Here is a 26,018-nt window from a genome sequence, read left to right on the forward strand (position 1 = left end):
AACGGTTCAAAAGAACTGATTCACTTATATGAACGGTTAGTGACTGAACCGTTCATCAAAGTGAACTGTTTTGCCCATCTCTAGTCCATACCACTTGCAAATTCTGTTTGATTTCAAAATCAACAAACAAACGTCAAATGGCACACACATACTAATATATGGGGCAAAAAATTGCCTGAATTGTACTAATACTAACAGACATGAAAACAACTGTCAATTCGCGTGGAGGTTCGTGCTCCGCTTTTGGGAATTGATAGTGATAATTGATTTTCGGGTGCAGTTAACACATATTTAAAAATAAAAATTATGAATGAAAATTAACATTTTCTTATAAAATATGTTCTTAATGCAATAGAGTTACACGTTCTTTTGCAAGTGATGAAAACCCCCTGAACAAGAATTGTGTTTCATAATAATTTCATATTACAATGATGAGTTTTAGTGACAATATCAAGAAAATTATACAAAAATGGTTAAGTAAGAATCAGTATTACGAGTTTTAAGTGATCACATAATATAAAGTAAAAATTTTCATTTAAAGTTTGAACAATTAAACTGTCTTAAGGTCTGATATTCTCATAGAGAATGATTTACTTTCCCAAACCGGTGTCTGTACCAGACGTCGACACAATACTACTATCATCGCGTATAATGCTTGTCCGGTCACCGGACATTGCAGTCGCAGTGGACGGCTGCATCACGGCGCCGTGAAGAGGTTGGTACGGTCGAAATTTGCCATTTGGGATTCTAACCGGTCCGGCGGAAACCGGATAATGTGTAATCGCCCTAAGGTTGTCCACGTGGTATGTGGACAGCCCCTTTGACATCAAGTGTTTGTGGAGACCATAGTAGGTACGACTCCCATTGATAATGCGTCTCCGGATCTCGCGGCTGGTATTATTGTCAGACGTTACCAAGGTAGACGAATTGGTCCACCACCTCGAGCACATCGCCGTCGATCGCTACACCACTACCTATTTGGGTCCCGCGAGTTCGGACCCGGAAGCCAGCATGTATTTGGTTTCAGACGCATTGACAGTTCAACTCTCTCTGCTCCGTGCTTAAGTTGTAATGTTCAGCTACCGTCTCAAATGTTCTGCCAACAATGTCTACGTCATTAGCAAAGCAAATTAATTGACTGAATCTATTGAAAACCGTCAAAGTTAAACGCCGCTCGATTCATAACGCGCAATGGCCGGTTCGGAGTTTTCGCGGTAATCTTATAAGGTTTCCCTAGAATAATTTTCCGCCATCGTAATTGGAGTGCGACAAAGAGTAGCCACTATAAATAACTAAATATATGGCAGTACAATTGATTTTAAATAATTTTTCTAGGCAACCTTATCAGGTTCCCTAAAATAATTTTCCACCGCCATAATTGGAGTTCGATAAAGAGGAGCACGATAAATAACGAAATATATCAATGGTCCGATTAATTTTATAAGAATTTTATCAGTTACCTTAAAGGGCGAACACGAAATTATTGCGACACCGAAAATGTCATGCCAATTGTCTTATAATGTTTAGAATCAAACCAAAATTATAGGGTAGTTTTATACATATATTATATTTACTTCAAAAATCAAAATAAAAGTTAATCGATGGAGCCTTGAGTGTAAAATTGAACGCATTTTCGCTTGATGCCCTCCATCAAAGTCTTTACAGTGTCATCCGGTACCAGTTTCTCAGTTTTTTCCATTTTCTTAACATGTCCTTCTCGTCTTTGACTGTCTTCTTGCTCTTCCGAAGTTCCCGCTTCATTATTGCCCAATACTGCTCCACCGGGCGCAGCTCCGGACAGTTTGGCGGGTTCATGTCCTTTGGGACAAAATGGACAGAATTGGCCTCATACCACTCCAGGACACTTTTATAGCGGAGCTTCGTCGTGCTGCTGCAAGAACGGCAAAAGGCGCTCCTCGAGGCACTCAGATTTGTTGATCTCGCCATTTACTGTGCCCTTTGTCACGAAAGGCTCACTCCTCAGTCCACAAGAGCAGATGGCCTGCCAAACGAGATATTTGGAGGCGAACTTCGACATTTTCTTCTTCTTAAATTTGTCGAACTTCTCTTGCCGGTGAAAAACCCCGGAATTTGCTTAAAACCGACTTTTATATACGTTTCGTAATCCATCACACAGCAGCCATATTTTGTCAGCATCTTCTCGTAGAGCTTCCGTGTCCGAGTTTTACCCGTCGATTGTTGCCGCTCATCGCGGTTTGGGAAGTTATGTACCTTGTATGTATGTAGTCCAGCTCTCTTCTTTGCATTCTGGACGTAGCTCTGCGACATGCCGATCTTTTTAGCCAAATCACGGCTTGAGACGTTAGGATTTGCTTTAATCATCCGCTTCACCTTTCCCTCCGTCTTTTCGTTCTCCGGTCCCGGGTTTCTTCCAGCTCCTTTGCCGTGGTTCAACGTCAACCGCTCCTGGAACCGCTTCAACACTCTGGAGACGGTTGAATGATGAATGTTCAACATTTTTCCCAACTGCCGGTGCGACAGATCAGGAAATTCCAGGTGTTGGGAAAGAATTTGTTCTCTCGACTCGCGTTGGTTCACCTCCATTTTCGTTGAATCGAAAAACACGACTTCGAGTTTGACAGCATGTAGACAATACACATCAATGAGAAAGTGTACAAAATTTGGTTGATTTTTACCCAATGGTAAAAAGTTATGCCCTGTTGAATGTGTCGCAATAATTTCGTGTTCGCCCTTTATCAGGTTTCACAAAAATAATTTTTCTCTGTCGCGATTAGAGTTTGATAAAGAGTAGGTGAATACAAAAACGAAATACATCGCCAGTACGGTTAATTTGAGAGGAATTTTCTCGGTTACCTTGTCAGGCTTCCCATGAATGACGCTCGGTCTTCATTATTGGAATTTGATAAAAAATACACGCGATAAATAATAGAATATATAGCCACTCATTGTGATACATGAGATTTTCAGAGTTTCGTTTCGTCGAGTGGTCGATAGCTCGCGTTTGCATAATCACATCACTTACCGCAGTGAATCCTGATTATTACCTCTTCCCACTAACAACTGTCCCATCCATGATAATCGCTAGATAACCACGCTATAGAGGCGACCCTTCTGGCCTTCGGTCGGTGATTATCATACTGTAAGGACGTGGTCGGCGTCGTTATTGATCATTTAAAGTTCGAATCACCGAAATTTGCACAACGAGAATGATTTGCTAGTCCCAAGCGTCATTCTGTGTGTTCTTTGTGCAATTTGGTTGGTTCAGGTCAATCACGGAGAGCAATTACGAAGTGTACAGTCTACCCAAGCTCAAGCTCGTTTCATAACGCGCAATGTTGAACAGCAGGCAAGAGAGGCTATCACCTTGGCGAAGCCCCCTGTGGGACTCGAATGAATAATCCACCAGATATTCGCACACATCACTGTATTCTATCCATCATTCCCTGATTCATTTTTATAAGCTTCCCGGAGAAGTCTTTTTTATCCGTGATTCTCCATAGCACGATAAGTTGCGGAATCATATGCGGCTCTAATGCAAATAGATGTAGCGTTGGAATTTTCTACTCACGATATTTCTGGAGGATCTATCACAAGGTTAAGATTTGGTCAGTAGTATACCGACCTTCGATGAAGCCGGCCTAATAAGTATATTACATTATGTAAATTACTATGAAACCCTCAAACAAAGCCCTCATCTCCCAAACTAGAGCAATTAATTAAAGGTTATCATCTTATAATGAGTAAGTATTTTCTTTACAGTAAAATAAGAGATCCCTTCAGTTTCCGTTAGCAAAAGTTTTATTGTGTACCACATGCTAAAAACGAGTAAAATTTGGCGATGAATTAGCAGACAATGATTGATTCGAAACTCGAATATGCATACCAAAATACGTTTTTCACTATACCCCTAGACTTGACCGGTTCAGCAAAGGGACGAAATGCGGGTTCTTTTGAACGATACCTATCGCTATTATTCTGCCTATCGATGCACAGCTTTAAAATTATCACCTCTAGTCTACACCAATCTGTCTCTTTTCTAATGCTAGACTTTTAATTCTTTTATATTGAACACTTCTCTAATATCGTCCCGTTCCTTGGATGGGAAGCTGTTCGTTGATTTGTACAGATGGCAATCAAGCCCTCTGAGTGCTCCCCTCAACACAATCAATATCATAGCACATAAACACGCAAAATCAACAGCACGCCACCTTCGTAAAAATGCAAACATTATTCTCTGCTCCGGTGTATCCCTCGAGTTGATTGCTAATTTGTTTCATACGCTAATCGCTACATTTTATGGCTAGGTGGACTAGAATGAATACGTTAATACTACTGCTCTGTCTTCGACAGACGGACATGTATTGAACTTTCCAACGTGGCTTTGAGCCTCTCAACATGCATTAAGATCTCCCAGCATTACATCAAATGCTCGGCAAAACTATCCAACGTTTAGTGGCCACAATGTCACAATGTTAAAGATATTCAAAACAAGAGTAGAGAGACGATAACTCACACGAGTTTAGTATAGCTTGGCTATGGTAAAGTTATCGTTCGACGGGTAAATATCTCTTCTGATATTATTTGCATGTTTTCTCAATTGTATTCATACTTGCAAGACGGATTTCAATTTGATATTTCTACATTATTTTGAATATTGAAAGAATAAAACATAGAGAAGAAAGCAAAGTCACGAGTAAGTTAGACAAAGCGAAGCACACACGTATAGACTGTAAACTGAAAGAAACATGAAACGCGGGTGCAGTTACATCTTCGGTAAGCATCATTTCGAAGGTGAGATAAAGCCCTTGCAAAGCTTCTTATGCATACAGCTAACATGGGTAATAAATTACTGATATCTGTCTTCTTGTTTTCTTGTATCACTTGAATCATTGGTCGGCTGTATACTTCTCGGAACAATCCATCAAATGTGACTTAACTAATTATGCTCTCTTTTCTGTTAGCTATCGTTACACCAAGTCAAATAATCGTTACAGCACCGTATCACAAAACTCTGTTTCACCGACGCGACGATATACTTTCAAACACCATATGTATTCATAATACTTAAGAGCACTTCCATCTATCCTAGGTTCGTTTGCTGGGCAAAGCATGTGGTTTTGTGTTCACATTGATTAAGTCGGTGACACAGATGGAAAAAGCGACTCCTATTCCTAGGCTTTTCAATAAGCGATCTATCGAAACAATGATTTGAGAAAAGTCAGCATTTGAAGAATTAGAGATACGTTAGTTCTATCATATGGTTTGATTTGATCATTGCTGACCAATGCGGATATTGGTTTTGGTACGCCCTAGTGATAAAAGTACGTTTTTCACCTTGTGAAAAGCGGGGGGAAGTACAGCCAAAACACTAAGCTCAATGGTTGACCTAAACCTATGGATATCGGTAGATCCAGAAGTGTGTAATTTCTTTGCTCAAACTTCCCACAACTGTTTTATCATTCATCGATCCTACTCAATTGACATAAGCATTAAAATCAATCCACAAATAATCACACCGATGTTAATGCTATGGAGAGTTATTCCGTTATTTGGAGGAGTGGAGTCCCCATTCGATTTAGCTCCGGTTGTGACACCGTCATTTCGTTTAGTGGTAACTTCGTGAGACGTTGGAGTGTCTGTGATGGCGGACGGTGTTGCAACAGCCGACGAATCTGCCTCGTTTGGCAGCTTCGTATCTTTTATTCCTACAGACTGCAAATATTCCGATTTACAGCACATTTGCGATTCAACGTTGAATCCCGACCCACAGTTTCTAGCGGACCGAGCGACCGGGGTTTCTATTCCTTTTTCATTCAGAAACTGGATCATCTTTTTCAAATAACCGCATTCGAAGGTATTTCCTTCCAGAAAGACCTGTTTCAGTGACTTCATTTCAGTAAACTGTGGATAAGCTATTGCGCTCATCGAATTGTCGTTCAATCTCAGCACAGCTAACTTTTCGAAGTTGTTGAAGTACTCCAAGCGGAGGTCGCTGTCTATCAAATTGTTCATCGATAAATCCAGCAATGTCAACGACGGTAGTTTTGGATCTTTCTTATAGTTCAAATAGAAAGCCCCGACGTCAGCCAGTAGCAGGTATTCCAACTGCGTGTATCCATCGAACATGGCTATATTCAGCTCACTCTGCTGTGCCAGCTCTTGATTTCTGCTCAAATCCAATATTCTTACATTTTTGCAACTCCTCGTGATGTTGGAAATGTCCGTAAGCCGATTCGACTGCAGGTAGATCTCCTTCATGGGCGAACTTTGAGCGGTTTGATGCACAATGACCTTTGCAATGTAGTTATCGATCGCATATAATTCTTCCATCGCTTTGGTGATAACCACCGATCTAAGTTTGCACGAGGAAACGTTCAACACTTTCAAATCATTGCCAAACTTCGCCAGGAAGTCCTTCGGCAGATGTTCCAGTTCCGAGTCCTCGAACACCACCCGAGGTTGCTTGGAAGCCGGCGCTTTGAAGACGATATCGGTAGTATCCTTGGTGTATTTGACGCTACGGAAGACACAGTACTTGTGTTTCTCGGGACCATACTCCTCGACGGTACACTCGAACGTCTCGGCCGTGCTGAGCTCGATGATGGTTGCGAGCAGTAGCAGCACTAGCAGCGCGGTTCTTCTGAAATAGGGAGGTTCTTGTTAGGTGAAGTTTACGGAATGGTTAAGCTCGATTGTCAGTATATCGGTATTGTTTTCTCAAACTCGCATGTAAGAGAGATTTGTATCTAAATACTGATACAATTAATCTTTTCGTTTTTACGGTGAACAACAACATACAGCTACGCTCATAATCGAGACTTTAATCCTTAATCCACTTCATTTACATTGAGGACCAACAGAGCGTTTATTGACACAGATTTTCACCGTTCACGTTAATGGTAAAGTTCAAGCCCATTCTTGCCTGTTGTCGTAAGTCTCAGCCTCTGGTACCTAAGAACGGTATCGAAAAGTAGTTGGCAACTTTCATAATGATTTTACTCAAAAATAGGTGAGCTTGTTTTAGTGTGCATGCGAACAATAGTTTGTTTACATGTCAACAATGTTGGATCGTACAGTAGTGACTTACATTAAACGACACCGATCGTTATCAACGCGTGATTTGCCCAAAAAGCTTAAAACCAGCATCGGAATGATTCAAAGAATCAATGCCAGGAACTCCTTGAAGAATACAACAAGCGGAAGGAGCCTAGGAAACCCACAGAACAACAATATCGACAATATTCTACTCGGCGGAGGAGGAGATGGACGATGCTGGATGCACTATTGCGCTGGGAAAATTTGGAGAGAATGTTCTAATATGGCAAGCTATTTGTACTTGTAATCTGCGGTCTCCTATATTAATCACAAAAGGTACAATCAATGCTCAAATTTACAAAGATGAATGCTTGAAGAAAATTTTGCTGACCCTCTATAGAAAGTATCAGTCACTCTCTCCACTCTGGCTGGATTTGGTATCGCATTACGCTAAACCAGTATTACAGTGGTTCTCAGACAATTATATCCGATTCATCGAGAAAAACACCAATCCTCCAAATTGTCCAGAGCTCCGACCAATTGAACGTTACAGGGCGATTGGGAAACGGATCTTCAAGAAGGATGGAACAGTTTCCTAAACCATGGAGGAATTCAGAAAAAAAATGGACAGCAGCATCCAGGAAATGCACAACAGTTACTATGCTAAATTTGATGAAAAGTTTCTCATCGAAAGTGCGTTCGTTCTATAGAGCATAATATTTTGACTTATGTTAGCCACACTATTGTTTCACATTGAACAGATCTTCAATAAACGTAAAACAAACGTTGAAATAATAATCGCGTTTTATTTTCATTGACGAATAGATGTTGCCAATGATCTTTCGATACAGTCTTTATTTCAAGCCAGCTTCTCCGTTAAATTAAATACAAATGAGCGTGGTAGCTTTCAATAAATCTAATTTGAAACGCGCGATGTGGCATGTAACACTGTCTTGTCGAAACCACAGCTCCTTCACCGCAATGGCACTCATTTGTGGTCCCGGTAGCAATTAGCATTAACTGTGAGCTTGTGGCCGGATTCAATTTTGAAGGATAACGTACCAATGATTTCACCGGTCAATAAAAAGCACAAACAGTGACTTTCTGTGGAAAGAACGGTATTTCGACTAATAATTGGGCGATCATTAAAAATGCTGTAGTTTTGATTCTAAAAATTATTTACATAAACTCCAAGAGCATGAGAATTGCTCCAAAGATCCTCAGATAGGCTATTTTAATTGAAATGAATAACTGAATGAGTCTTTATTCTCAATTTTTGACGTAGAACTACGTCTTTCATTTCTATACTGGGGTGTAAACTCAAAGTTTCGAAAACGAAAGCGTTTCGCAGGAGCAACCAGATTTTGAGCTCTAATACCTCCTATACAACTGAACGAAATGGTATGATAAACACTTCATTCTAAAGATAAATCTACGCGTTATATGCTTGTTACTTTTGGTCCAAAAACTTGTTTCAATTATTTGGAATGATGTAATTCGCATTTGTGGACTGAAGAGCGCAACTTTCGTTAATTCTGGGACCATGAACCAGTCAATTTTCAAAAGGACCTATGGAAAAGACTACAACCTTCTCTGTAGCAGCATGAGGTGGATTACCTATTCTAACCGGGCATAACAAGCTATCAAATTTCTACCAAAAAGTGGTACAATTAAAAAGTGTTACAATGGAGATGAATCCGGCCTATACTGCGGAGCCAATTGAGGAATATTTGTCAATTGTGGTGCAAATAAAACTGACAGATTTCGAGCGGGGATGGAATTTGACAGCCGAACAAGTGGGAACAGCTCGTAGGGGCACGTGCAAAATATGATGGACCGTGTACGAAGAAAAATTTGAGCAAAGGCCTATGATAAGAAAGAAGACTGAAACAATGGTATTACAAACAAAGTGTCATTTGTGGAAAGATTTGCTTTCGGAATTTGATTCGAGGAAAGCTGGAAACGATTCGAATGATTGTTGACCCCTATGATGAGATCGCCATGAGTAGAAAAACATGTCGTTTTTTCAATGCTTCCGAAGAGATGACTTTAGTTTTGAAAACAAGAAACATATCGGAAAAGTGAAAAGCGTTTAACTGAATAACTCACTTTGTTCTAATATGATTTTGCAGAAGTCATTGTCCCCAGGGACATTCGTTTGTTGTGTTACATGCTTCGAATCATAACACAAACGATAACGAGGGAGCTCTGCTTAGGTTATCACTTCATGATACGGAAAATCTTTTACTTGCCAATGTATCTGTGAGTAAGAATATAATTTCGCACACATTTGTGAAAGCCCAGTGTTCCCGTGATGATATCGTATCCACAAATCCCACAGATATAACCCACCCCAATGTTTTTGACTTTTTAAAACCAAGAATCTGTAGTTGCATATTACAAATGGATGTCAAACAAAATTAATAGATGTGTAAAAAATGTTTAAATATTATTAGATATATCAAGATTATATACTACGAATGACAGTCATTGTTTCTGACAGTGTAAAGTGTTGGCTCAATTGTAGCGAAGTTCACATAATTTTTTGTCCTACTTTTTTGAGAAATGGATGGTAAGAACAATATATAAAGGCCATGGTCGCAAGTTCAGACATTGACATTTTGTACAACATCTGAAGAAACTTCATTTACAGACATTTATCTATGTCAGTGTTGAAGTTGGATAAGCTACGGAATAGCACGAGAGCGGGTAAGTAAACTTCATGATAATTTGCTTATATTTTTATGTGGAACGTATATATACAGCCATTCCATGCCAAACCGATATAGTGGTTCTCAGATTTTCGTGAAAAGTGGTAGTTTTTTCCTTATCGAAAAATATTAGACCCGTATTTTTTTTTCATTGCGGTGCCCATTTCCATTTTAGTAGGGTGGTCCGAAAAATCAATACTTTCTTTTCCAATACTTTTTGTTTTTCCAAAAATGACTTTTCAAAAATGATTCATAACTTTCGAACCACTGAACCGATTCTTTTTTGAAAAAATAATGCACTTGCAAAAAATTGAATTTAGTTTTCGTTATAATTGATTGTATTTGTTTTTTATAGTTTACATGGCTTCGGACTGGAGGGCCCCATATCGTTTTATATTTTTTCTTGAAAGCTGAGGTTTGTACATAATATATTCAAAAATCAAAGATGTGATTGATCGCTCTTAAGTTATTATTTTTCAAAGTAAACCGACTGTCCAAAAAATCATCGGTAGCTAGCTTTAGTGATCAATATCTCGCGTAATATCGATCAAACAATTTCAAATGTAGGCTCGTTGTAAAGGTGACATTTCACACACAAAAAAATCTTTTGTTGTTTTCTGTTTGTTCCATTCAATTGTGAATTACCGGGTGTTAACAAAGGAAGCCAACAAAAGAGAAAAATCGGTACATTTTACACTTTTTCTTGTATAAAGGCGAAAAAGCAAGCCAGACCGCTGAAATTGTGAATGGTGTGGTCATGATGCCGATACTGTAACATTAAAATACGTGCAATTTATTTTTTTAAATTTTATTTTATTATTAATTTTTGAATATTTTTTTTTAAATTTAGATATCTACAGTCAACAAATGAACCGTTTGAAGTTAGCGACTCATCAGAAATGTCCAGAATTGGCCAACAGAGGAGTTGTTGTGTTCCATCAGGACAACGCAAGGCCAGACAAATCCGGGAGCTTGATTAGGATGTTTTAATGCATCCACCATACAGTCCGGGCCAGGTGTCAAGCGATTATCACCTTTTCTCGCATTGTAAAACTTCCTGAGCAATGATCAAGAGAAGATTGTAAAAATCTATTGCTAGAGTTTTTCTCCAATGAGGACCAAGACTTCTATGAGAGAGGTGTTATGAAGCTATCTTCAAAATGGCAACAAATTTTCCAACAAAACGATGCATATTGACCCAAATCGGACAATCCGAAGCATATTAAAAAAGATTTTGAATTTCACCCAAAAATAATGGATCTATTGGTAAACATTTCAATCTCCATTTGGCAACGAATAAAAATTAACGTTGTGTGCGTGTTCAAGAACACTCAAGCGCTCTCCATCAGCATTAAACGGAATGAAAGCCGACACTCTGTATCATACCATCGCGTTCCACTGCGTAACTGATGTTACGCACTATGGAGCATACAGAGAGATGTTGACCGCTCGTTGGCAGAAGCGAGACTGTCATTGGGCGGAGCTTAAATTGCAATATTTCATCTCTCCACAGTGCCCGTAGAGCAAACAATACATTTGGATTCCGTGCGTACGATTAACATGCGCTTGATTATGAGTGGTATATTTGCGGTTGTACTTGGGTACTGTATTAGTTTGAACGATTCGTTAAGTTGTATACATATCATCAAAATCTGTTCGCCATAAGTTATAAACAAAACAGGACATCAGAAGTTTTTTTTTTTTTTTTTTTATAGAGGTGAGGAACGCTCTACCAGCCTTATCTGGGAAGGGTTAACCCAGACGTCGAGTGGGGATCGCACCCACAAAAACCAAGCCCTCTACTCGTTGCCTTATTCCCCCTGGGACCACATCTAGGCGACTACTTCAGGGGGCGGCTGTGCTCATGCACTCTTCGAGTTTTCAACGCTGACTAGCGTTGTCCTTCCCTTTTTCTCAACATTTTTTCTCTCTATTCGCTTTTCATTCCACTGCGCTTATGTCCTCTTCGCAGGCATCCATTTACCCGTCGAGACGTGTACCGATTAGGAATTGCCCTCCAACTTGACGCGCAACCCGTCACAGTCACCCTCGCGGGATTTCTCACCTGTCGAGACGTGCACCGATTAGGAAGCGCCCTCCAACTTGACGCGCGCCCCGTCACAATCACCCTCGCAGGATTTCTCTTCCCAGCGGAGTGCCGATTAGGTAGTGCCCTCCTACATGACGCGCACTCCGTCACAGCTACTCTCGTGGGGTATACACCATTTTGATCACGGCTTCATCCTTCGCGGTGTTTCTCCATCCAGGCCACGATCAGGCGTTGCCAGGCAGGCATTTTTGCTGTTCTCCGCGGCAGTATCCGGTTACCTGTCGAGACGTGCACCGATTAGGAAGCGCCCTCCAACTTGACGCGCGCCCCGTCACAGTCACCCTCGCAGGATTTCTCTCCCAGCGGAGCGCCGATTAGGTAGTGCCCTCCAACATGACGCGCACTCCGTCACAGCTACTCTCGTGGGGTATGCACCATTTTGATCATGGTTTCATCCTTGATGCTCGCTCCTTCGAAACGTTCGCAGTGTTTCTCCATCCAGGCCACGATCAGGCGTTGCCAGGCAGGCATTTTTGCTCTTCTCCGTGGCAGTATCCGGTTACCTGTCGAGACGTGCACCGATTAGGAAGCGCCCTCCAACTTGGCGCGCGCCCCGTCACAGTCACCCTCGCAGGATTTCTCTTCCCAGCGGAGCGCCGATTAGGTAGTGCCCTCCAACATGACGCGCACTCCGTCACGGCGGCTCTCGGGGGGGACTATCCGGTACTACAGCCGTCTCGATTATTCATCTCTTATGGTCAGGCGTTATCCGCATGCTGGTCGGTCCTCCACTTCCGCTGTAGCTCGGACATGATATGTACGATTGCACTGTTTACTGCGTTCCAGGTGCCCTCGTCACGACACATTTCCTCCACGATGTTCCCAGCATGAAGGGTAGGCAGCCCCTCACGCACTGTGGTGAATCTGGGACATTCGAATACGATGTGTTCCGGTGTTTCCTCCACATTTCCACACTCCGGACAAAGAGGCGATCTTGCGTGTCCGAACCGGTGCAGATACTGCCTGAAGCAGCCATGACCAGACAAAAACTGCGTTAGATGGAAATTTACCTCTCCGTGTTTCCTGTTCACCCAGCCCATTAGTGTCGGTATGAGCCTGTGCGTCCACCTGCCGTTTTGCGCGGCACTCCACTCTTGCTGCCACCTAGCCATCGACTCCGCCCTCATTAGCTTCCGGATTCCTCTGGTTCCCCTCCTCCTATAGCACTCGCTGTCCTCCGCCAAGATGATGTCTATGGGGACCAACCTGGCTATGACGTAGACCGCTTCTGTTGACACGGTTCTGTACGCACTCGCGACTCGCATCGCCATGAGCCGGTACGTACTATTCAGCCTCTTCGTGTTCCGCTGAGTTTCTAACGCCGCGATCCAGGCTGGACCACCGTAACGTAGTGTCGATGAGGAGACACTAGCCAAGAGGTGCCTCTTGCTGCTGCTTGGGCCAAAGTTGTTGGGCATGATTCGTGTCAGTGCATTGATTGCCTTCGTTGCTTTTTTACAAGCGTAGTCGACGTGACTGTTGAAGTTCAGTCGATCGTCGATCTGCACCCCCAGGTATTTTAGGTCTCGGTTCGAGGTTATCGAATGCTCTCCAATTGTGATTTCTGCACGTTGCACCGCCCTGCGGTTGCTGACAATCAGCATTTCCGTCTTGTGGTGGGCTATCTGCAGTTTCACACTTTGCATCCACCTTCCGATCATGTCTATCGACTCGGTCGCGAGCATTTCGACCCGTTCCAAAGATTCCCCTGTCGCGAGAATAACGATGTCATCCGCGAAGCCAATGATCTCCACACCTCTGGGCAGATTCAGTTTTAGTACACCATCGTACATACTGTTCCAGAGCGATGGGCCCAGGATAGAGCCCTGCGGAACTCCCGCCGTAGTTTTAATCTGCGCCTGGCCCGTGTTTGTCTCGTACACCAGCACACGGTTCTCGAAGTAGCTTCTCAGTATTCTACACAGGTAGTCTGGGACTTTCATCGTGTGGAGCGCAGTCGCGATGGCCTCCCAGCTGGCACTATTGAACGCGTTCTTAACGTCGATCGTTATCACTGCGCAGTATCGATTTCCTCTGAGCTTCTGTTTGGATGCTCTGTTGGCTCTTTCGACCACTATGCGAATGGCATCTACCGTGGATCTCCCTTTCCGAAATCCGAATTGATTATCGGACAGTCCACGAACTCCCTCCGTGCATTCCGTCAGCCTATTAAGGATGATTCTCTCCAAAAGTTTCCCAAGAGTGTCCAACAGGCATATGGGTCTATACGATGCTGGACCACCCGGCGTCTTTCCTGGCTTGGGCAGTAGTACTAGCTGTTGTACCTTCCATCGATCCGGAAAGTAGCATTCGTCTAGACACTTCTGCATGGCTGTCCTGAACATATCAGGGAATGCTAGGACTGCCGCTTTCAAAGCTACGTTGGGGATTCCATCTGGGCCAGGCGCTTTCTTCGTTTTTAGGCGTTTGATAGCTGCAACTAGCTCATCGTTCGTCACATCTCTGCGTTCGATGCTATCCTCATCCTCTCCATATGGCGTGGGTGGCCAGGTCGTTGGGTCGTGCTGCGGAAATAACCCTTCCACGATAATTTTTAATTTTTCGGGACACATTTCGGAAGGTGTCGTTGGGCCCCTGAGCTTCGCCATCACCATTCGGTAAGCATTGCCCCATGGATTGACGTCCACGTCCCGACATAACTCCCTGAAGCAATTAGATTTGCTCCGCTTAATCGCCCGTTTAAGAGTGGATCTAGCCTCTCTGAATTCCACTCTCCGCTCTTCTCTGGTGTCTATGCTTGACCGTTGGAAACGTCTTCTGGCGCTAAGGCAGTTGGCCCGAAGCACGCCAAGTGCCTCGCTCCACCAATAGGCTGGAGGTCGCTTATACCTGGGTTCCCTTTTTCTTGGCATTGTTATATCACATGCTGTTGCTAGCGTTTCCGTCAGTTCATCCGCGTTCATGTTCAAGACGTCGCTTTCCACGCGTAGTGCTTCGATGAAAAGGTCCTTGTCAAAGGTTTTTGTCTTCCACCTGCGCGGGCATGTCCTATTTATCCGTACTGCCACGGAGTTTCGTTGGCCAATGGTATAACGGATGGCTTGATGATCACTGTGGGTGTATCCTTCACATACCCTCCACCTCATTTTCGTCATTAACGAAGGACTGCAGAAAGTCAAGTCGATGATGGACTCTCGACCCTCTCGGCGGAAGGTACTAGTGGTGCCCTCGTTGCACAGGGTAACATCCAACTTGGCTAGAGCTTCTAGTAAACTAGTCCCTCTCGCGTTGGTGCATCTGCTTCCCCACTCTACTGCCCAAGCATTGAAATCCCCTCCTATAACGACTGGTTTTCGTTCGGCGAGCTCCTCGGTGAGGACATCCAGCATATAGTGGAACTGGTCCATCGTCCATCTGGGAGGTGCGTAGCAACTGCAGATAAAAATTCCGTTGATCTTTGTGATCACGAAACCCTCGCGAGACCTCGAAACTACCTCCTGAATGGGATATCGGCCCATGACCTGGATGGCGGCCATTCCTACTTTATCCGTCACCCAATTACCGTTACCGGGGGGAACGCGATACGGCTCCGCGATAATTGCGACATCACATTTTGTTTCTGTCGTTGACTGCCACAACAGTTGCTGTGCGATGTCACAATGATTGAGATTAATTTGGGTTATCTCCATCACTGTTGGCTTGCCCTCGCCTGTTTGTACACAGGGCAATTAAAGCCTCCCGTCATATGGTCATTACTATCCTCTTTTTCGCAGAGCATACACCTTGGTTTTCCCTTGCAGTCGCTGGCAAAGTGTCCCTCTATTCCGCATTTCCTGCACAGTTTGGATCTATCTGGCCCCAAGCAGCCTTTCGCCAGGTGGCCGAAGTTTAAACACTTGAAACATCGCTCCAGTTGCTTGGGAACAGGCGGAATGATTCTAAAACGACCCACAGCCCAGCAGACGTTTATACTCTCTAACTTCAGTAACTTGTTCGCTGCGTCCGTTGAGAGACGAATCGTTGCGGTCTGCGTCCCGCGATACGCCTTTCGTAGTCGGATTTTCATCGGAACTTTGCCCAGGATGTTTTCCTCCTCCAACTTCTGACGTAGGTCTATCTCGGTGGTGAACAGACTGAGGTTCTTGCATTCTATCGATGCCTCGGAGGATAAGGCCCTTACGTTCGCTCCATCGCCGAGAACCCTTTCTACAAGATCCTTGAATGCTGAGCTCCTGATTTCTGGGTCTCTCTTCAGCTCGAACAGCATTTCGCCGTTCTGGGTGCGCCTGGACTTCACCACGCTCTCCTCCAGTTTCTTGAGGCCAGGGTCCTCTCGCATTTTTTTAAAGAGATCAGCGTATGATACGTTGCCCTTCGCTTCGACGATGAGTGCATCGCCTTTGTCTCTCGCCCGCCGAGGATTAGGCTTCTTGTCTTTTGGCCCCTGCCACTTTTCATTCTCTTTCTTATTTTTTTCCACTATTTTCACTTTTCTCTCCCTCTCTTTTTCTTCGTTCCTTTGTTTTTTCTTGTTTCTTTTCCTAACCGTGCTCCAGTCGTTTCTCTTGCTATCGGTGCTGATCTGGTCATCGCTGTCACCCAGCTCTTCGCTGTCGCCCTGGGCGGCACTATCGTCTTGATCATCGTTGTCGTGATCGTCCTTGCGTTTTTTGAACATTTCTTCTTCTGCTGGTGAATCCTTTTTTCTTTTTTCCGAACGGTTTCGACGAATCTTTGGCGTCACCTGTCCAGCTGCAGCTCTTTGCAACGCTTCTGCGAGTGCCTTCTCGGCAGTTTTCGTCCTTTCGACGAGTCCATCGTGCTCCTTCAAAGCTCGTCCCAAGAGAGATCTTATACCCGACATCCTGGTCTTGATCTCCTTATGCACGTTGGGTTTGTCCTGCACGAAGGTGTCGAGTTCTTTGACCCTCAACATGATCGTGCTCAGGATGCTCTCTCCAGTCAGCCCTCCTTCCTGGGTTAAACTACCGCTGGACTTTGGCAGGAACAGGGGATTGATCCCCCGACTTTTCTGGGTCTCAGGTATTCCTCCATTACTGCCGCTAGGGCCTGGTGTTTCCACTTGTTTGAGTATTGGCGATCGCAGAAGCTTTTTACTACGAATGAACGCGTTGGCTTGGTCACCTGTATCCATCATACTCTCTCTTCGTTCTTCGTTGGTTTTGTAGGTTGTCTCCATTTTGGTTGGGTCCCAACTTCGGGCCGCTATCTCCGCTCGTTGTACATAGTCGCCTTTTTGTGATCCCATGGTTATCTATGCAAGCAGTGAGGCCATGCAGGGGTTGACACGGTCCTTCATGGGGACCGTGTTCAGAGCCGGATCAGCGCAAGTCAGGAATGTGACATCTGATGCCTAGTACCTAGTGCCAAGGCCTAGACGAGCATCGAACGTACCCGAAGACTTGCCAAGTTGTTACCGGGACGGGGGCAACCGTACTATTAACCCACACGCCATTTCAGGTAGGTGTCACCCTTCCTTACTCAGGGAGCAGAATAGCACGACTGTCGGCTTTTAGCATCGCATGTTATCCGTTTTCGTGTCTTGTCCGTTTTCCATGTCATACCAGTATGTCGTAATCAGGATCTTACTGGCTTCGATCCTGATGTGCTCGGCACTCCTCTCGTTGCTCCTGTACACGGTATTTCCCCCGTGCATTCTCCATAGGCTTTACCGCGCCCTTACTCGCGTTGTCACCCGATTAGTCGCCTTCTACGACAGGGACAGGGACGTAGACCCGAAGTGCTATTCTAGACCGGCAGCTCCACGGCCATCAGGACATCAGAAGTTAAAAAATATAATGATGGTCACTCTGTTGTGACATCATTTCGAGGAGACAGTTTTTGATGGGCGAGGTTAGGCTTCGTGGGGGTCCATCTGCACTCCATTTGATCCGTTGTTTTCATAATTGCATCTATGCGGACAGCGATGCTCAGAGCCAATCCATAAGAGAACGGTATTTGAATCGCTTCATATGAATCTCCGGGAAACTGATGACCAGTACTGTAAAAGGTCGACATTTTTCTTAATCATCACATAGGGTAACACGGGGTGAGTTGGACATACGGGGTGATTTGGACCACCCCTTTATGTCAAAAAAGTATGACTCAGCTTGGATTTTTGATAATGTCATTTTCTTTTATTATTGAACCGTATGTAAAATGTGAGTTTTCCGATCGTGGTTTTAAGGTTTTTCCCGCTGATTAAACAAACTTTTCGTGTATTGAATCTGTAAGTTTGATAACAATAAATTAAATTAATTGTATTTCAATTTTTGCATGTTGTGTGGGGTGGCATGGACACGTTTCTGTGGGGTGAATTGGTCCTACAGTTTTGAGGCTTTTCTTTGATCTAATAAATTCCAGATGTCACGGAATTACAAAAAGAGGATGGGCAGGCAAAGTTGGAAGAAGGAGGAGCTTGAAAGAGCAACGGATTTTCTTTGACCAACAACGAAAGTGTTTGAAAATGCTCGAACAACAGTGAAAAGATTCATGCTGAATTCCAGATGGTGTCAATCTAATTTTTCTGTTCTGGAATCTGTCCAAGATACCTGGTATCGATCCCAAAACACTGTTACTGATTGTAACATTATCCCAAAATACTTTACATAAACATAAGTATGTTTTTGTCGATGAAATACACACTGGACCAAATCACCCCACAGACGGTCCAAATCACCCGCATCAAATGTTAATGTCCAAAAATCATCTCTTTTATTTTATGATATTTTTGGTAGTTTGAAGCTTGATATAATGATTAAACATTATTGATTGAGAGAAAATAAGTGTAGCTCAGTATACAATGTGACATTTTTTATTTAGACCGTATTGGTTTGGAAATATTAAGCAATTTGCTTAGGTGGTCCAAATTCCCCCCTTTTCCCCTACTGCCCTTGCCCGAGAGTTGCGGTTCATTTCGTACTGTGAGTGTGACCATGAATGCATTGTTCGGTTCCAACAGTCACATCATAAATAAATGCACAGACGAAACCACGACAATCAGTTGAACGTTTATATGTTCTCTCTTTCTGTCGAACGTACGTAGAAAAGCGGTGAAAATCAATCGCGAATGTGTTGAATGAACGTTTTGTGTGGTGAACGTTCCCCGTGAACACTGTTGTTTAATTACAGGACGATGAATATCTCATGAATAACACGAAAAAAAGTCAAAATGTCATGACATTTTTAATTGGACGGTAGTTTGACTGTTCATTTTATGATGTTGCGATATTTTCTCTCTACCTGTGTCCATAGAACGAACGCTGCATTTGAATCGCAGTGGTTTATGAGTACTGTAACTCACTGATGCATAAGTAGAACCTTATTGACAGCACGGGCAGGTAAGCACACAGTTGTGCAGAACAAATGTATGGGAAATGTGGATGGGAGTTCATGAAAAATGCCCAAAAATGTATCAAAAGAAAGATCTCGACTAGTAGAACATGGCAGATAATGAAAAATCCAATTTCAAGATGACCGCAGTCCCCAAACAACTAATTACTTTTTGAATGGTTTCATTCAGCTTGACCTGCTTCTATGTATGTTTGAATGTTTGTTGGGTTGTCCCACATTGATAGAAAATTGAGCCCGTTCCTGTTGAATGATTGATCTGAAATTTGAAACATACATTTAATTCTTCTAATTCTACTTCATTATTCTATTTAATTATAAAACTGCGTATTCCATGATCTTGAAAAATTCAATTTGGCCGCCGCAAAAAAATGGCTGAATGGCTTGATTTGGAGAATACACAACACTATGGACAACATAAATCCGAAAAGGTCGCCGCCACAAAATGGTCGACTATGTATTTTTTGCAATCTCCTCAATATTGGTATCAAATGAAATGATTTAACTAACAGAATACAGTACAGGTCGGACTCGATTATATGTGATTCGATTTTATACAATTTTGGACTCAATTATATTCAGTTTGGAAAAAAATATTTTTTTTATATTTCAAATATTTCATGAAGAAATGTTACCTTTCAACTTTAAGGTGAAGTTTAAGTGGCTTTTACATGTACAGTGGGGGTAAATTCGTGATTTTTGAAGATTTTGCTTGAATTTTCACCAGGAATTGTTTATATCGATATTGCAGCCAAATTAAGAAAGATAGAAGTTGTGCGTCAAAGAACAAATTGTGGAGCGGTTAAAGAACTTCATTTTAATTGATACAAACAATTTAGTTTAATATAAATTTTTAGGATAAAATTTATAATAACACATTAAAAATTATTAACTTTTAAGTTAAAGCTCTAATCAACAGAACGAAGGGAAACATCATGAGAAAGGCTGGCTTCGTCTTCTGATTGAAGTTATTATTATTATTATGCTTCGATATAACGTACAATTCGATACAGCGTACAATTTTGAAAGTGAAATGTACGTTATATCGAAGTTTACTTGTAGATCTAATATTTTGTGATAAAGAACAAAACAACCAATTGTCTGTCAAAAATATGAGAACTGAAAACGTTTCAAAGCTATCACAGTCATCATTTTCCCGGAGATTCCTATGAAGCGATTCAAATACCGTTTTCTTATGGGTTGGCTCTGAGCATCGCTGTGCGCATAGATGAAGTTCTGAAAACAACGGATCAAATGGAGTGGAGATGGATCTCCACGAAGCCTAACCTCGTCGATCAAAAAACAAAGTGGAACAGCGGACCACAACTTTCGATGCCAAAACCCTGATTTCGAGAACCGAATTCTTCTTTGCACAAGAACAACGTTCATGACCAATGCAGTTTTCAGTTTCTCCGACGACGGAAGAGCTCCTCTCAGACACAACCATTTCTTGCCACGGTACACCGCGAATGGATATCCCAATCGAAATAACCCAATTCAACTCATGGACTAGGACTCGACGAATGGTAGCATTCGTGTTCCGCTACGCTACGGATAACATACACCAGAAGAAAAGACATGAGAGCCTTTAATTGGAATTCTTCACTCAGGATTAACTGAAGTGAAGGTGCTGTCCCACGGACGCTATTTCTAGTGTCTAGTGAGCTATGTGATAGAAAACTAAGGTATAGCATCGTAGAAACACCTAAACTATGAGGTGATAGTTGATAGTTTTGCAAGTCATAACTATTAACTATCACCTCATAGTTTTTAGCTATAACATAGAGAAAATAATTATATCGTGTGTACACTCTAGTAGGGGAGCCGCGGGTAAGACGGACAGTGGGGGTATGGTGGTTGATTTGTATAGTTGCATTATGAATTTCGAATTTCTGTTGATGGGAAACCCCTCTACATGTAATAATATTTAAACCGTCCTATGACAATGAATACTGATCAAAAGTGGAATAGAGAAACAAAAACCGAAAATCGAACATGATTTTGCGTGTGGATGTAACTTTTACGGCTTCGATATTAAGCATTTTTTTAATTGCAAAATTGAATTCTCTGATGGTTATATTTCGGTTTGTGAGCTGACAGAAAAGCGATATTAGGTATGTACGGAAAAGTAAATTCATTCATAAGTGGTCAATTTAAATTATTGAAATAATTGCACTGGGGGGTGAAATGGACAGTCATATCCATAATCACATCCAATGCATGATGGAAAGTGAAGGGAAGAAGGGATTGTACTATTTTTTATGTTGCTTTCTCTTTTTGTTCTATTTCAGTTACTGGACGCACAAACACTGGGAGAGAGTGAAATTATTCCTCTCGCGAACGATAAACCTCTACGCTTCGTATATTGTGAACCTGTCCATATCCCCCCCACTACATGTCCATTATACCCGCACCGATAAAAATGTTGTACTTTTCAGCTTGTTTTAATTTCAGTAAAAACATGGAAAAAACACATTTTTATAAAACATTTGGCCAGTTATTTCGAAAACCAGTATATTGAACTATAAGAAACTGCTTTTAAATTTTTGAAAACATGAGTTTCCAAAGATACAATTGAAGTTTTCCTTAACATGTCCGTCTTACCCCCATCTCCCCTACAAGTTTTCATGTCATAGCTGCTAAATATCAACTATTCCGTCATGCCGGAATAGTTTATAGTTTCTATGTCATAGCTATCTGACAGTTCAATCTTTCGCACTGGACCGGGAGCAGAAGTTCCGATTGGTTGAATTGTGGGAGCAGCATCCCGTTCTTTAGGATCCTACAAACCCCGATCGTTTGCGCAAAGGGGCACAACAAAAGCCCGAGATGTCATAGCTGCCGACTGACGATGAGACGGTCAGAAAAACCATCAACGGTTTAAAGGCACATTTTTCAGATAAATTCATTATTAAAAAAAATAAAATTGATTACTTTTTTCAATGTTCAATGACCTTAACTGACTTTAGGAGGGTGTACTAAAGTACGCAAAGGTGGCAGCTGGTGGCAGCGACATTTCTCGTCCGAGGAAAATCGAGATCGGGAGAATTTGACTCACTGGTGAGTAGGGTAGATAACTTTATTTCGAATTTAAACATAGAACGTGTTGAGAAATTTCGATTTTCAATTAAGTAGCATATGACAACACCAAGAAGAAGATTTATTTTGTGCTCAACAGATACCCAAATGAAAACTCTGTCTGTTGGAAAAATGAGTTATCAATTAAATTTTTTTAAATGTTAACTCGTTTATTTGTACAACATCAGTCCACCAATATGATGTCGTAGTAAGATTTTTTGCTCTCGTTTTTTATCTTTAAACCATTACTAGGACAGAATCGATAGCAACCTATATTATATAAAAAGAAATATTCAAATCGCGTTCCAGTTCTTTTCGGAATATCAGTTTCACAGTGATTAAATTGAAGTATTTTTGTTTAAACTGTTTTAGTGCTGAAAGAGCAATCATTGATGTTACCAATATCACATTATTACCCATCGAGACTTTTCAAAAGTCCCCTGAATCAATGATCCTTCCAAATTAAAAAATAGCCTAAAAAGCTTATTTCTGTATCAGAGTGATACACCCAGAAACAATGATTATCAGACTCGAAGACTGCAACATACCAATTATGAGAACACTTGTAATACTAACCTCGAGCCAACCGCGAGTAATCGGTTACATATTACTAACATAGTTGTAAGAATGATTATCAGACGTGGAAGACTCGTCGGAATCAAAGGGGAATCAGCCTCCCACTTCAACTACAGGTGCAGAAGTTCAATCTCCTATTCCGAGAGTCATGACACCATGTAGAACAAAACCAAATAAGAATCTGCGGGTTTTCTAAGTTTGTCTTTTGAGAAGTATGTACGTCAGAACGGCCGTGATTTTTTCTGCTTCTGTTTAAGATTTATGTCAATGTTTATGTTCTGATAAAAGTATTTCTGTGATGAGACTCACAAAAATAGGTTGAATTATTTATGGCTGTCAACCAAACAATATAGAAAAACAGAAATTACTCGTGTGTACACCAAAAACCGTAGGCCATAGTACTAAACGATAGTTTTCTACTACATAGCTTCTATTAATTCATTGCTCAAACTTTCCAAAAATTGTTTCCGAAATCTCATAGAACTATGACTATTACGTATATGTTATAGAGAACTATATCATAAATTTCATGCGCCGTGGGGCAGCACCTTGAGCTGAAGAATTACTGTGGACTATCGCTCGAAAGGAGGTATTTGCGAAAGAATTGTCGATTCTCGCTAAGTTACAGGGACCACCCGAGAAACGACTTTGTACTCCAAATCCAGCTCAATTTATTAGACATGGCCATTCATGGACATGTTAACAGAAACTAAATTTCTCGCAATTTTGCTGAGAATTAATGACATGAAATTAAGTTGGAGCGTAAATGGTACTTTGAAAAAATAAAAGACTTTTTCCGGTCAACTATCTCTAAGTTCTTCGTTGGACCATTGCCCCCACACAAGCTTTACAACGTAACACTCACCGAATGAGTAATAATAATTCAACTACTCAATCAGCCATCCCAATTGAACACCCTGATTAATTAGCATAGCTTCAACAAGTCTCGAACATAACATAATATTTGGAAACAACGGTTGCCTATATTTTATGATCTACGAGGAATGAATATTAAAAGAGCGTCGCTTCCAAGAAAATAAAGCATTTGTTAGCATTTGACCATACCCTTGTAAATGTGTGCACAGATGCTTATCGGATTGACGCCTTCTATAATTTATGCGGTATTAATCAGCTGAAGAGTCTTTTTAAAGCAGTGAAATTTGTATAATTTTATCGGACGAAAGCCGTCATAGAAGACCCTGTTTCCCCGTCGCAGTACGATGTAATTAACCCACGCAACTTCCTCCTAGCGGTCCGAACTCTTCTTCGTCAATCGTGTGTATCATTATTTAATCATCTTATTAACACCATTGTCCCGACAACGACAGATCATAGCAACAGATTGATGATTGCAGTGAAAAAAACACTTCTCGGAGACCAGAGCTTACGATTGTACCGCGAAGATGCATTCTAATGATTATAACATTGCACCAGGCGCAGTTTGCTCTCATGTTGAAGTGACTTTGTCGAGCAACAAGCGGACACACCGATTTGTCTCTAATTTGAGCTAACCACTTCACGGCTCTCGCCACGTGATATCATCAGAGAGATGCAACATACCAAATGTGTTTACATTCAAGTGTATACTGTAATCGGGACTTGTTTACCGATTACCCAACCTAGGGTAATACGCAGGACGATGAAAAAATGTCAGTATAATCCGCGTAAAATATTCTAACATAGCGCTTCCAAAAATTAGATTAGAAATAAGCTCGATAGGCAAACATTGTCACGATGATTCACAAGTGTGAATCAAGACTTATAACAGTTATGTTAATCAATTGGTGAATTATCGATCTGAAAATTTCCCCCGTTTTTTTTTCGCCGACTCGATAACATCTTAACAATCCCATCGTCTACATGCAGTCTGAGCAAGTAATCGATAAATTTGCCACCGCTTCCCACAGCAATTGTAATGACCCGTGAAATTGCTACCGTAAAATGTATTTCCGGCGTGATTTCGTGCCTCCAATTCTCATCACATAATACTGATTTGTTACCATTTGCTCCGAGCCAAAATAGCATTCTTTTGGCGATGATAACATTTTTACTCTCAACATTCGCGAATTTTCAAAATGTTCGGCATCACACCTACTCCCCTTGCGATGAACGGAAACAGAGGCGCAGCAGTTGGAGTTTGCTTCGAAATTAACTAAACATCACCGCGTAAAACACTTTACCGAGTTAACTGACAAGCGAGATTGATTATGATGATCCATTTGCAGCACTTACTTGACATCGAGCACCATTTTCGAGCTATTTTTTCCGAACCAACCGAAATTCACGCCGAGTTGCTGAACACTCACCGTCGACTACAGACGCAAGCAAGCAAAATGTGGCGACCCGAACGATTGGACGCGCAAACCGTCTTTCGGATGCTAGAGGTGGTCAATTTGTAAGAAAATTTCCGTGGAATTCCATTTCCGTATACGGGTAATTTTTTACATAACTCCATTGAGTTTTTTTAATAACATTAGAACATACAAAAAAATCCAAGAAAATATGAACACCACCAGTATAAAATTACAGTAGTCTACCGATTATCGATTATCTGCGATTTATTTTCACGTATACCACATTTGCATACAGTAACACGAATAAATTCGCAGTTGGTGCCGCACATAGGAAGGCTGAAAAATTTGTCAATTATTTGCACTTCCGTGGAATTCTCATTAATTTTTCAGTATTTCACCCCCTGACGGTGGGGAAACTGTCGGCAAATTCTTATCTGTGTCGCCGGCGAAATGAGTTTGTTTGACTGTTTGATTCTCTGTACGCATAAGCAACATGCGAGCATAGCGTCTGCGCACTCGATGGTATCCTGTCTGTATTGAACTTACGACAAAATGACACGATAAAATAAGGGCAGGTGGTGGAATCGACTCACATAATGCTTTTGAACGAATTGTTGCCAGTAATTTGATATCGCTGGCTCATGTCATGTAATTGACCCATTCCAGCGTGATGTGACAACGTTTTGACTCACCAAAAACAGGTTTTTTTTCTCGTTTTCATGTATAAATCACACGACTTCCGAACAGTAAACGACGTTAACCCATTAACGATCAAGCTGTAAAAATATTTTTTTTGACGAAAGCTATTGGTGTAATTTGGATTATTGATGTCAAAGAAACCCCAATGTTCAAGAATTATTTTTTCCCATTTTCCATTTTCTGGGAAATGACTGTGCGAAA

The 26,018-nt window shown here is 41.8% G+C and overlaps 2 protein-coding genes across 3 annotated transcripts in view; both read right to left on the minus strand.

Annotated features, from left to right (window-relative positions):
- Window positions 1–26,018, minus strand: part of LOC129764385 (sperm surface protein Sp17) — a 286,996-nt gene that overhangs the window by 240,127 nt on the left and 20,851 nt on the right. The window lies entirely within an intron of this gene.
- Window positions 3,758–25,204, minus strand: LOC129764384 (uncharacterized). Of its 2 annotated transcripts, none has more exons than XM_055763397.1 (2): window positions 25,057–25,204; window positions 3,758–6,622 (listed from the first exon to the last, which is right to left on the minus strand). In XM_055763397.1, the coding sequence occupies exons 1-2, from the start codon at window positions 25,071–25,073 to the stop codon at window positions 5,452–5,454; spliced, it is 1,188 nt and encodes a 395-aa protein (XP_055619372.1). In that variant the 5' UTR covers window positions 25,074–25,204; the 3' UTR covers window positions 3,758–5,451. The 2 variants fall into 2 exon arrangements, with proteins under 2 accessions (XP_055619372.1, XP_055619373.1); XM_055763398.1 differs by having other exon boundaries at window positions 3,758–6,619; window positions 25,057–25,169.

This window comes from Toxorhynchites rutilus, chromosome 2 (assembly GCF_029784135.1).
Source record: "Toxorhynchites rutilus septentrionalis strain SRP chromosome 2, ASM2978413v1, whole genome shotgun sequence".
In the NCBI taxonomy this organism is placed as follows: domain Eukaryota; kingdom Metazoa; phylum Arthropoda; class Insecta; order Diptera; family Culicidae; genus Toxorhynchites; species Toxorhynchites rutilus.